This window comes from Nycticebus coucang, chromosome 6 (genome assembly GCF_027406575.1).
Source record: "Nycticebus coucang isolate mNycCou1 chromosome 6, mNycCou1.pri, whole genome shotgun sequence".
Lineage (NCBI taxonomy): Eukaryota > Metazoa > Chordata > Mammalia > Primates > Lorisidae > Nycticebus > Nycticebus coucang.
In genome coordinates, this window is record NC_069785.1 from 52,178,285 (window position 1) to 52,192,200 (window position 13,916).

General features: G+C 44.8%; 1 protein-coding gene across 1 annotated transcript in view; it reads left to right on the forward strand.

The window, feature by feature from the left end:
* SLC27A2 (solute carrier family 27 member 2) overlaps window positions 1-8,269 on the forward strand; it is a 55,848-nt gene extending 47,579 nt beyond the window's left edge. The window contains exons 8-10 of the mRNA XM_053596150.1: window positions 54-151; window positions 4,804-4,934; window positions 7,791-8,269. Of these exons, the coding sequence (XP_053452125.1) occupies window positions 54-151; window positions 4,804-4,934; window positions 7,791-7,967 (406 nt within the window). The 3' untranslated portion in view covers window positions 7,968-8,269. The remainder of the gene's footprint in view (window positions 1-53; window positions 152-4,803; window positions 4,935-7,790) is intronic.
* The last annotated feature ends 5,647 nt before the right edge of the window (window positions 8,270-13,916 follow it).

Genomic DNA, 13,916 nt, shown 5'->3' on the forward strand with positions numbered 1-13,916 from the left:
ATCCTGGGCCCAAAGCCGCCAGTGACCTCTGCTTACCTTGCCTTTTCTTCCAGGTGGAAAGGGGAAAATGTGGCCACCACTGAAGTCGCTGACATAGTAGGACTGGTTGATTTTGTCCAGGAAGTAAATGTGTACGGAGTGCCTGTGCCAGGTATACACAAGATATAAATCTCTGCCTAAACCCACTCGGTGACTAAACCCCAGGGCAAAGCTTGTCATTGTTTTTTCCTGCTACCCAGAGAATTAAACAGATCTTCAGCCACCCGGGAGTAAGGAGCTTATGTCTGGTTTATGTTCCATTAGAGCAGCCAGCTCAGTACGTCTGAACATGGCTTTCCTCTGTGGTTCAGCTCCAGCTATTCCGGGGCTCTCAGGCAAACTAAGTTTGGCAATGCAGGGTTCCATGCTGTGTTTGGCAGGCTCGAGAGCTGGGAAATAGTGTCTTGGCCTCTGCAGTAGGGTGCATAAATAAGAGGAAGAACAGTTGCTAGGAGAAAAAACTGGGAGGGAGCGGGCTGATATTTACAGCTTCTTTTTTGTTTGTTCGTTTGTTTGTTTTTTGAGACAGAGTGTCACTGTTGCCCAAGCTAGAATGCAGTCACTACAAGCTCAAATTCCTGGCCTCAAGCATTCAGATCCTCCTGCCTCAGCCTTCTGAGTAGCTAGGACTGCAGGCACCTGCCACAACACCCAGCTAATTTTCCTATTTTTAGTGGAGACAGGGTCTCACTTTTGCTCAGGCTGGTTTCAGACTTGTGAGCTCAAGCGATGCTCCCACCTCAGCCTCCCAGAGTGGTAGGATTACAGGTGTGAGCCATCACACCCAGCACAGCCTCTTCTTTTTGAGGTTTCTAACCCCAGTTCGTCCCATTACCTTTCAGAATCATGATGCAGAATGTTGCCTCCACAACCTCATTTGTAGATGTGCTTCTGCCAGCAGAGTGGGGACAGCCAAGGTCTAACCTTGAGTCCCAGCTCCCACACCTGCTGGCTGTTGGACTTCAGGCAAATCATTAAAATTAGAAATACTGTTACTACTGGACCTGCCTTTAAAGTTGTCAGGAGATCATGAATTCATTTTAACCACACCAGTACTAAACATATATTTATCAATTATATACATGAGGGTTGCCATGACAGTAAATCCTTATGCTGAGTAACACAAGGGTCCAAGTTGTGCTTGTCAGCCATTGTACCACATTGGGCTCCCACAGTCCCTTCCTCAAGTGTGTATCTTTCTAAATGCTTAATGCTAAAAAAGAGTATGTATGAGAAGGTGAGGAAATCTAGAAAATGAAATGAAAGTACTTCGCTCGGTGTTCCTCAAAGTAGGGTCCCCAGGTCAGCAGCAGCAGGCCGTCTCTCAGGCCCATCCCAGATCCACTGAGTTAGAACCTCTGGGACAGGCCCAACCTCTGGGATGGGGCCCAGGAACTATGTCATCACAAGCCCTCCAATGAGGACTACCATCTGATTCGGGGGTGTTGGAAACATCTAGAAATAGACATTCGTGATGATTGTACAACATCGTGGGTATACTGAGTACCACAGAATTGTACACTTTAAAATGGGTAAAATGATGAATTTCATGTTATTCACCACCATTTAAAAAAACAACAACACTAAAGCCTGAGAAGGACTAAAGCCCAGTGGTTCCAAAAAGTTGGCCAACCATCAGAAACATCTAAGAAACTTTTTTTATTTATTTTTTTTTTTTTGAGACAGAGTCTCACTTTATCACCCTCAGTAGAGTGCCGTGGCATCACAGCTCACAGCAATCTCCAACTCCTGGGTTTAGGCGATTCTCTTGCCTCAGCCTCCCGATCCTGAATAGCTGGGACTACAGGCGCCTGCCACAGCGCCCAGCTATTTTTTTTTTGTTGTTGTTCTTGCAGTTTGGCTGGGGTTGAGTTTGAACCCGCCACCCTCAGTATATGGGGCCAGCGCCCTACTCACTGAGCCACAGGTGCCACCCCATCTAAGAAACTTTTTAAAGCCCAGTTCTATGGCTGAGAACCTCTGGGGTTTGGGACTCAGAATCTGAATGTCTTTTTTGAATTCCCAAGTGAGTCTAATGAGCAGTAAGGTTTGGGAGCCACTTAGCTAGAACAAAGAAGAGGAGGCTAATGGTCTTCCAATGGTTGGGAGAGAGTCAAGTGGGACGAGGAGCAGGTGTGTTCCGTGCTGCTCCAGCAATCAGAACTAAAACCAGATTGAAATAACCAGGGAGGGGCCGGGCCCTGTTTAATCCCAGCACTCTGGGAGCCGAGGCAGGTGGATTGCCTGAGCTCACAGGTTTGAGACCAGCTTGAGCCAGAACGAGAACCCCACCCCACCCCACCCCGTCTCTTAAAAAAAAAAATAGCTGGGCATTGTGGCAGGCACCTATAGTCCCAGCTACTTGAGAGACTGAGGCAAGAGAATCACGTGAGCTCAAGAGTTTGAGGTTGCTGTGAGCTATGACACCACTGCACTCTACTGAGGGTGACAAAGTGAGACTCTGTCTCCAAAAAAAAAAAAAGGAAAGAACCAGGTGGCACATTTTAGCCTAAGAACTCCCCTGAATCCCAAGGGACCGCCAACTGAACGTCTTGCCTTCTGAAGTAGGAAATGCCCCAGCAGCTGGGGTATGTAAAGAGAGGCGGAAGTCCACCTGGGATCCTAGCAGATTTCTTGCAACAGTGAAAGATTATAGATAAACTCTCAACTTCAGATTCTGTGATCCTCGGTGCCACATTGCTACTGTCTGGCCTCCCATGTGCAGAGGCCAGGCCCGTTCCAGCCTGGAAATGCAGCAGGCCTTTCTCTAAAGTAAGACATTGGTCCACCCTGGAAGATTCCAAGCAAAGCCTTCACAGATCTCAGCTTTGGACCAGGAGGGAATTCCTAGGTTTGGGCCTAGTAGATATTATACCAGCACTGCCCAACTACTCTCCAGATGGAACTTTGCATTCTCAGGGAACTTTCTGCAATTATGAAAATGTTCTATATCTGCACTGTCCATTGTGGTAGCCAATAGCCACCACTGTAGCTGCTGAACACTTGGGATGTGGCTAGTGCAACCAAGGAATTTTTCATTTTAATGTAATTAATTTCAGTTTTAATAACCCACAAATAACCAGCAGCTGCCATATTGGACAGTGTGGTTCTAGAGAATCCCAAGCCAGGATTGATCTTTAGACTCAGCCCAGAACAGCTGTAGCCTTGAACCTTCTCCGCAGAGCTGAAATGGTCCCAGCCTAACAGGGCCATTCGCCCCAGATCGGACATTGCTACTACCAGGGCAAGAAGCAAGAGGCCGGGCAGTCAGTGTACAGGTGTCTGCTGCATGAGCCCCCACCTTAATTCTAAAAGGAGTTCATTGGAGACATTTGAGTTCCGGAGACAGGTGGCCAGGGACCCCTAAAGAGGGAATGAACTGTGCCCTGCTTCTGATAACAGACAAACCAGATGAAGGGGCATTTCTTTTTTTTTTTTTTTTCTTTTATGTTTTGCCTTCTTAGAGCCATAGGTAAACACACAATCACCATGGGAGAGATTTCGAAAGCTGGGGCCCAGGTGACCAAGGGAGGCTCCTTCCCTCTCTCCAATTACAGTTAAGTAGTTCAGAGAAGTGGACCTGGACTCCCGCTGGGTCTATTGGATCAGGTAGAAGAATATTAACACCTAGTTACCACTGCTCCACCAGAAAACAGTGATAATTGTTCCAAACTCCTCTCCTCTTAGTTTTCCTTGTGGAGAGCACATCCTCTCCAGACAGATGGGCATTCATGGAAGAGCACAAGACAGCTGACCTCTGAACCTCCAGTCCTGTAGCCACTCTGAAATGCAGACAGGCAAAGCTGTTACATGAGCCTTGATTAAATAAGTCTCGAAGGTCATATGGGCTGGACACCTGTAGCTCAATGGTTAGAGCGCCAGCCCTGTGCACCAAGGGTGGCGGGTTCAAACCCAGCTGGGGCCTGCTAAACAAACAAAACAAAAAAGGTGGTATTTGTACCTGGCGGTGTAACACACCTGACATTCCAACCTAAAGAACAACCTAGCTGGACACAGTGGCTCACGCCTATAATCCTAGCACTCTGGGAGGCCTAGGTGAGTGGATAGCCTGAGATCAGCCTGAGCCAGAGCGAGACCTCATCTCTAAAAATAGCCGGCATTACGGGGAGTGCCTGTAGTCCCAGCTACTCAGGAGGCTGGGAGGCAAGAGAATCACTTGAGCCCAAAAGTTTGAGGTTGCTGTGAGCTATGACACCTCAGCACTCTACCAAGGGTGACCAAGTGAAACTGTCTCAAAAAATAAAAATAAAGAAAGAAAGAACAACCTGAATTCAGTTATTCATGACAGTGAAGCGAGGATTTTTCGCTGGAAAAAAAAAAATTCTTTAGCCACCTTTTCAGCCTGTTTCCCACCCAGATGTTTTCATACAGGCTGCTGAGAAAAAGGATAATGGTTACAAGTACAGAATCCAAAGCCAGCCAGCCTGGATTCAGTTTCTGATCCTGCCTAGTATTTGTGTGACCTTAATGTCTTTAAACCTCTGTTTGTTCATCAGTAAAATGGAAATAACATTGGTACCTCTTCATGAGGTTGTGGTAGGGGTTAAATAGAACCTGCCATATAATAAAGATTCCATCAATGTATGGTTATTATTATTACTATTACTACATTCACTTTAGAATAACTTTGACATGTATTTGAAATAAAATTTTGTTCAGCTATCTAAAAGAAACCCATGTCCTAATGTTGTCTTGATCCACAGTTCTTTGAACACATGTCATTTTTGCTCACTTTATTTCTAGGTCATGAAGGGCGAATTGGCATGGCTTCGATCAAGGTGAAAGAAAACCATGAATTTGATGGAAAGAAACTCTTCCAGCACATTGCTGATTATCTGCCCGCTTATGCAAGGCCACGGTTTCTAAGAATACAGGTGAAATTTCTTGTTATTAAGTCCAACTATCTTCTCTCTTAGAGATCCCTGCTTCTTAGAAAACAACTCCCCTTCTCCTAAGAGTGATCACATTTGCCAAATTTTCACTACCCTTTCCAGGAAGCTCAAAAAGACTTTTCATGGATGGATAAGGAAGCATAAGTACCAGAAAATATAGCTAGCAGAAACCCAATCCTAATCCCTTTCTCCCTAAACTGACAAGCCAGTTCATCCAGCAGCCGTCTTAGCAAATAATTCACAAAGGCTGTGTTTGATGAGCTGTGACAAGACACTTCAGACCGAAACGTTCTAATTTGTCGTTTCCATTTGTAAAGAATGGAAAAATCCACTGACGTCCTACACTTGTGTATGGGGTGAAATTTAATTGGACATCATTAGCCAGGTGGAACCACCAAGACTTACCTATCACCATTAGAGGAATTTTTTTTCTTCCTCAATTATTAACCCTTTGGTTAGTTTAACACTCTTACTTTTGGACTTCAAGCTCTTTCTTTAGCTGAAGATTTGAGAAAAAAAGTCTTAGTATTCCAGATATTGTTGTGTATACAGTTACAACTATTTAAATTGCACACAAACTTTATGGCCACCCTGTATAGGGTTTTGTATTTTTTTTTTTCTTTTGTAGAGACAAAGTCTCACCTTATCGCCCTCAGTAGAGTGCCGTGGCGTCACACAGCTCACAGCAACCTCCAAATCCTTGGGCTTAGGCAATTCTCTTGACTCAGCCTCCCAAGTAGCTGGGACTACAGGCGCCCACCACAACGCCCGGCTATTTTTTTGTTGCAGTTTGGCCAGGGCTGGGTTTGAACCCACCACCCTCGGCATATGGGGCCGGCGCCCTACCCGCTGAGCCACAGGCACCACCCATGTTTTTTTTTTTTTTTAAGACAGGGTCTCAGTTGGTCACCCTTGGTAGAATGCTGTGTCGTCTTAGCTCACAGTAACCTCAAACTCTTGGGTTCAAGTGATCCTCTTGCCTCAGCCTCCCAAGTAGCTGGGACTACAGGCATCCGCCACAACGCCTGGCTGTTTTTTTTTTTTTAGAGACAGGGTCTCACTCTGGCTCAGGCTGGTCTCAAACCTGTGTGCTCAGGCAATCCACCTGCCTCAGCCTCCCAACTGCTGTGATTACAGGCGTGAGCCACTGCGCCCTACCTGTACAGGGTTATTTCTATTGATGTTCATAAAGCACTGACATTTGCTTTGTAACTACATGGTTAAGAGACATGAAAATGAAATATCTTCAGATATTTTAATTAACATACTAATTGGCCAGGCATGGTGGCTGATGTCTGTAGTCCTAGCACTTTGGGGGCTGAGGTGGGAAGATCACTTGAGGCCAGGAGTTCAAGAGCAGCCTGAGCAAGAGTGAGACCCTATCTCTACAAAAATAAAAAAAATAGCTGGGGGCTGGGTGTAGTGGCTCACGCCTGTAATCCTAGCACTCTGGAAGACTAAGGCAGATGGATTGCTTGAGCTCAGGAGTTCGAAACCAGACTGAGCAAGAATGAGACCCGACTCTAAAAAAAAAAAAAAAAAATACCCCAGCATTTTGGCAGGCACCTGTAGTTCCAGCTACTCACGAGGCTGAGGCAAGAGGATAGCTTGAACCCAAGAATTTGAGGTTGCTGTGACCTATAACACCATGATACTCTACCAAGGGCTACAAAGTGAGACTCTGTCTCCAAAAAAAAAAGAAAACAAAAAAGACAAATTAGCTGGGTGTGGTGGGGCATGCCTATTGTCCCAGCTACTCAGGAGTTAGAAGGATCAGTTGTGCCCAGAAGCTTAAGGTTGCAGTAAGCTATGATGATGCCAGTTCCTCAAGCCTAGGCGACAGAGTGAGACATTTTCTCAAAAAATAAATACATTAACTGAAGGAAAACCCGTGTTCTGTCCAACAGACAAACTGAGAATGGAGTTGTTTGTGTGTAAAAGATCCCTCCTCCCACTCCTGCCATTAGTCAGGATGTCCCAGCAGTAGCTCATGCCTTCTTAAACAAAAAGTGCCATCCCTGCTCCACAGTCTGTTGACCTCCCACTGATGGCCATGTCTCACTCCTTAAGGGTGATCCTGAAGCTTTAGTTTAAGGGAATAAAAAAAAAAAAAAAAACTCGAAAGGGCCCCCTAGTGGAGATTCTGAAAACAGAATCTGTGGGTTGCATTGAAAAAAAAAAAAAAAAAACAACGATGCCTGGGCGGCACCTGTGGCTCAAGGAGTAGGGTGCTGGTCCCATATGCCGAGGTGGCGGGTTCAAACCTAGCCCCAGCCAAAAACCAAAAAAAAAAAAAAAAAGATCCCTTTGTTGGAAAATGTAAAGAGAGTAGATGTTATGTGCTGCTACCACAAAAATGCTAGCTACGGGAGGTAATCCATTTGTTAATTAGCTAGATTTAGCCAATCCACAGTGTGTATGTACTTCAAAACATCATGTTGTGCACAATAAAAAACATACAATGTTATCTGTCCATTTAAAAATAAATTTTATGGGCGGCACCTGTGGCTCCAGGAGTGGGGCACTGGCCCCATATACCAAGGGTGATGGGTTCAAGCCCGGCCCCGGCTAAAACTGAAAAAAATAAATAAATAAATAAAATAAAATAAAAATAAATGTTATATCCATCCATGCAAAAATAATTGTAAGTTTAATGAACAGATAAAATATTTTAAATAGAAAAACAAAATTTTTAAACTCCTTTTTACTTCAGAGCTCTCACAGGAGTCAGGTATGCCACTGAGTTGCCAAATCCCCAGGCCCCACCTCTACCCCTTACCCTGCATCCTAATCTATTGAAAAATACAACTGCAATGTGTATTATTTGATGTTTTGCAGGACACCATTGAAATCACTGGAACTTTTAAACACCGCAAAGTGACCTTGGTGGAGGAGGGCTTTAACCCCACTGTCATCAAAGATGCCTTGTATTTCTTGGATGACACAGCAAAAATGTACGTGCCCATGACTGAGGATATTTATAATGCCATAAGTGCTAAAACTCTGAAACTCTGATTATTCCCAGGAGGATAACTCAGAATATTTCCTGAAAGAAATTAGATGGACCTAGTACAGCCACTTGATATAACTCAACTTTAATTTGATCAAAGATTGTGAGATGCAATTTTTTCTTAGGAAATTTTGTATACCAATAAGGGGAGACTTTTTTTAATTCCCACTGAACCTTTGCACATGAAAAGATTTAGAGATAATTCTTTTTCAATGTGCACCTACTGTTCGTATATACAAAGAGAGCCTGGTTGGAGGGAGGGTATTATTTTTTAAAATACATAATAAAACAGATGAATACCAACATGAGACGACTCTTGTCTCTTGTTTTCTTTTCTAACTTTATTCTAAATGCAGACCCTACGTCGGTTACCTCACAGGGTGACTTTTCACAGGGGTCTCGTTCTTAATGATAATGGCATTCTAGATAGAAATGGTTGAGAGGGTGAAGGTGGGGTGAAAGAGGGGAATCAGCAAAGGACAACCCAGTGGAAATCCAGACTCAGTGTAAGGCAACCATCCTCCACACATTGTGTGCAAACATCATACAAACTTGGGGACAGCTACTAAGCTTCAGTCACCTGAGTGTTGTCATGTAGAAATATATATCAGGTACTCCTGAGATCTTCTGATTTTCCAGAAAACAGAAATCTAGATATTTACATCAATCTACCAATTTTTAAAATCTGAATCTCAAAATTTTTAAAATTTCCATGCATCCTAAACAAAATATATCTATGGACCAGACACGTCCCAGCTCTGCAGTTAGCACCGCCCCCCAGCCCCACACACATGTTACCTGCGCTGATTTAACTCCACAGCCAGCCTCCTGTCTGGGGAGCCTGGTTAAGGACTGGGGGATTTTGGTGTGCATGGGAGGCTTTGGGAAATTCTGAGGAGCGCTTTCTCCTTACACTCAGCTGCTTCCCTTCCCTTCCCTTCCTTTACTCTGCATGTATGGGCTGCAACAGGATTCCAGGAGCAGGTCCTTGGCAGCAGCACGTTCCTTGCCTAGAGTTTGTCCCAGACCACGAGAGCAGCATGGTCACTGAGTCGACATCCAGAAAGTGTGACCCAAGTTTGCCACAGCCTCCCTAGAAGTTTCCCTGGTGGAGTTAGTTTCCTTCCCTAGAAGACACCCTCAGATGACCAGGTGCTGATAAAGAGCCCCAATTCTCCCCAGTGTAATCCCCATAAAATTGCAGGCAAACCACATCTAGGGAGTTTCAATGACATATGAAAGGTGTCACTACTCCCACCCCCAATACATACTAGAATTTTTTTTCTTTTATCCCATTGTACATTTGAAGATAAGGGATTTTTTTCGAACTCTTCCCATTCTTTTAGGTGACATCTAAAAGGAATCACCACTAGAATTCCTGCCCCACCATCATGCCTAAAAATAAACATTTGTTAGGCAAATGTTTCCTTAATATGCATAAAGGACTTGAGGATAGCCTAAGGAAAACTGGATATGCTGCATGTTTGTGAATTTTTCCAATAATTTAGGCCAGGGTGGTGGCTCACCCAGATAATCCCACCACTTCTGGAAGCTGAGGCCAGGAGTTCATGACTTGCCTGGGCAGTCAGAGTGAGACAAAAAATGTTAAAATTAGCAGGGCATAGTAGCATGCACCTGTAGTCCCAGCTGCTCCAGAGGCTGAGGCAGGGGCATCACTTGAGCACAGGAGTTCAAGGCTACGGTGAGCTATGATCAAACCTCTGCCTTTCAGCCTGGGTGACAGAGCAAGACCACATGTCTAAAGAACAAACAAAAATAATAACTTAGATTCATTATTGTTTGTGGGTCAACCCTTGGAAATTTTTGCAAAATTCTCTCTGTTTTTGCTTATTGATATCCCAGCAAAAATTTGAACCTGAGCAATGGGTGATAGTGTACCCTTTGTTTTTGAGTACCACGTTGTGCAATTGTGTTACATGGAATTTTATCAAAGTGAATCAGGTCATTGACAGAGATTATGTTAAAGCAGTGTCATCATTTTGTGTAACTAGGGGTATTTCGTGGGGGGAAAGTCAGCACTTACACTATTAACTAGAACATTAGTGTTCCATTAACCAGAGCCTGCTTGGCCGTGACGGCCTTTTACCCATGTTTCGGACTTTCCAGGTAGAAATCTATGTCCTTGTGTCCCCTCCCTGCTTCCCTGCCTCATGGCATCCTCAGCCTTCTTGTCCCCACACCTCCCTGAGTCTGGCCAGCTTCTACAGCTTCTCTGTGACGAACACAGGTGCTGGCACAATATCCTCATATCCCATGTATATAAACAAAATTAAGCCATGACCTATGAGAGATAAACAACTCTAAAGACTGATTTGTCTCTTTTAAAGGGTCAGAAATCATGCGCGTAGAAATATCTGCACAAGTAAGTCATCTTCACTTGAAAGTATATGTTTAAAAAAAAAAAAAAACAATGTCCATGGAAATCGTTCAACAGGTCAACAGGTCTTTGATTTCAAATGTATTGTTTGGAAACTTGTAATCAGTGCATAGATAGTATGTTATAGGCACCAAAATAATTTGGGGACAAAACTAGGAAATGTCAGCATCTGGAATGGAAAATGATGAGAAACAGTATAAAAATGAGTAAGATCAGCTGGGCGTGGTGGTGTGCACCTGTAGTCCCAACTACTGGGGAGGCTGAGGCCAGGGATTGATTGAGCCCAGGAGTTGGAGTCCAGCTACAGGGGGCAACCTCAGATAATTTGTTAAAAGCATTGCTTATTTATACATCCCCTCTAGCATTTAGTGGATGCCTACTGTGTGCCAAGAGATGTGCTCAGCACATAGTGCTGGGTCCCACACCCTCAGAGTTGGAATTGGAATTTGCATTTCTAACAAATTGCCAGGTGAAGCCAATGCTAAGGGTTGGGGGGCGCCATCTTTCAGAAACCACTGACATAGAGGAAAAGCATCCTGAGTACACATCATGGGTGTCCAGTTGCTATAACTCAGCTCCCCAGATCTGGACTATCTCTTACTAAACTCAGCTCATAGGTCTGGAGTGGCCCAAAGTGCAGTTCCCAGGAAGCTCCCAGCATCAAGAAGCACTTTGTCATCCTAAGCCTGTCATTGTTCTTAGAAATTCCCATCAATTAACAGCTCGTATCTATTTACTAGACACACGCAATGTGTTATGATTTGCTATAGCAAAACAATAAGCAATCCTAGACAGTATCTAGTCAAAATTCTTTATTTGATTAAAGAAAAAACTGAGCCCTGAGATTCAGTGACATGTCTGAAGTCAGTCCCACAGCCCATGGGCATCACTAAGCCGTGGCCCAGCAATTCAGGAAGAGAAGGTCTTCATACACCAGTAGTTCTGAGTGTGATCCCTAGATCAGCAGCATCTGCATCACCTGGGAACTTGCTAGTTGTACCCCACCCAGCCTACTGAATCAGAAACTCTGGGGTAGGCCCAGAAATTTGTGTTTTAACAAGCCCTTTTGGTGCTTCTGACACAGGTTCAGTTTGGGAATTGCAGGCTTGGAGCAATGCTTTTCAAGCACAGGAGAATCACCGGGGATGCCAACACTTCTGGCCCACACACACCTCATTGAGCAGCAAGCAAATCTAAAACAGTGATTCCCAGATGTTGCTGCACCTTAGAATCACCTGGATAACTGTCAAAAAGCCCACAGCCCAGGCCACCCCATTCCAATTAGATCCAGATCTAACACCTTTAAACAGCATTTTTGGAGGCCAGGAGTTTGAAACCAGCCTGGGCAACATAGTGAGACACTCCATCTTTAGAAAACATACATATTTTTTGAGACAGAGTCTCACTCTATTGCCACAGAGTGTCATGATGTCATAGCTCACAGCAACTTCAAACTCCTGGGCTTAAGCGATCCTCTTGCCTCAGCCTCCTGAGTAGTGGGACTACAGGCATGCACCACCATGCCCGGTTAGTTTTTCTATTTTTAATAGAGATGGGGTCTCACCCTTGCTCAGGCTGGTCTCCAACTCATGAGATCAAGCAATCCACCTGCCTTGGCCTCCCAGAGTGCTAGGGAGCTCACAGATGTGAGCCACCATGCCTAGCCTAAAAATTTTTTTACATCATCTGGGCATAGTGGTACATGCCTGTAGGCCCCGCTACTTGGGAGGCAGGTAAGAGGATCACTGGAGCCAGGAGTTTGAGGTTACAGTGAGCTATGAGTACACCACTACACTTTTATCCTGGATGACAGGGCAAAAACATCAGTATGTTTTCAAGACCTCCAGGCAATTCTAGTGTGCAGCAAGTTCAGGGGTCACTGTAGAGAACAAGGGGCAAGTTTTGAACTCTTGGCAAAGATTCTGTCCTTCACAAAATTCCAGCCAAGTTCCTCTGAGCCCTCTTCTTCACAAGACCTCAACCTGGTCTATCAAGACTTGAACAAATACTACCATGGTTTCTAACAGCTCAAGGCCACATCCCCAAGGCGACCCCAGGCCCCCTTAAAGTGCCCGTCTGAGAAAACGCAAGGCTGCCAAAAGAATTTACTGTTGTTCCAGCCAACACTGAAGATGCAGCCCCTGATTCCCAGTCTGTGGTGGGAGGGTAGGAGCCTCACTTTGATTACAAACCCAGGGGGGTTTCACAGGAACTACTTTCTGCTTTTTGTCATTTTTCAGATTCCCAACTCTGCCAAGTCCCTGACGGCCCTGTCACTATTCTCCCATTCTCCATTTAAGATGCCCAGTCAAGGCTGGGCACTATGGCTCATGCCTGTAATTCTAGCATTCTGAGAGTCTCAGGTGAGAGGATTCCTTGAGCTCTGAAGTTTGAGACCAGCCTGAGTAAGAGCGATATCTAGTCTCTACTAAAAATAGAAAAAAAGAAAAATTAACCAGGCATTATAGCAGGCACCTGTAGTCCCTGCTACTTTGGGAGGCTGAAGCAGGAGGATCACTTGAACCCAGGAATTTGAGGTTGCTGTGAGCTAGGTTAATACCATAGCACTCCAGCCTGGGCAACAGAGTGAGATTCTGTCTAGAAAAAATAAAAAGATAAAAAGTAAATAAAATGCCCAGTCACCTTTGCACAAATCCAAGTGGAGTTCAATTCACACTGGACCCTTTCCCTCCTGCAATAATATATTACTGATTAAAAATCTATTCTTGCTGCTTGAACTTATGTCCAGATTCATTTATTATTATTATTTTTTTTTTTTGTAGAGACAGGGTCTCACTTTACTGCCCTCGGTAGAGTGCCGTGTGACACGGCTCACAGCAACCTCCAGCTCTTGGGCTTATGTGATTCTCCTTGCCTCAGCCTCCTGAGCAGCTGGGACTACAGGCGCCCACCACAACGCCCGGCTATTCTTTGGTTGCAGTTCAGCCGGGGCTGGGTTTAAACCCACCACCCTCGGCATATGGGGCCAGTGCCCTACTCACTGAGCCACAGGCGCCACCCAGATTCATTTATTTTTAATACTCTTCATATCACCAATATCTAAGCCACTCTACAAAAGTGCCAGATGAAATGGGAAGAAAATTATTTGGGGGAGCTTCTGAACTAACCAGGATCAAGCTGTCTATGAGCATACCTTTATTTGACTGGGGGGTCCAGAAAAAAGGGGAAATGCACAAGTTCCAAACCTAGAGAGGAAACATTTGAATGTGCTGGAGGGCCCATGGGAGGCACTAGGCCATGAGCTCCTAACCAACTCCAATCTTGAACAGCACAAGATGGTGGAGCAAGATGGCATCGCTGAACACAAGACATCTGTGCCTGCCTCTCAACGCTGTCTGCCCTCGGCCTTGGTTTCCTCATTTATGAAGAGTGAGCCACAGTGCCTGATTCATAACTGATGCTTGTAAATACAAACTACCTGCCTTCTTCACTACCAAGGGTGCATCCAGACCCATTTTCTCATAGTTAAGTGCAGGTCTTCTGTATCCAGAACAGCAGAAATCTATAAGGTGCATGAGCTTAGGCTCCAGGATGG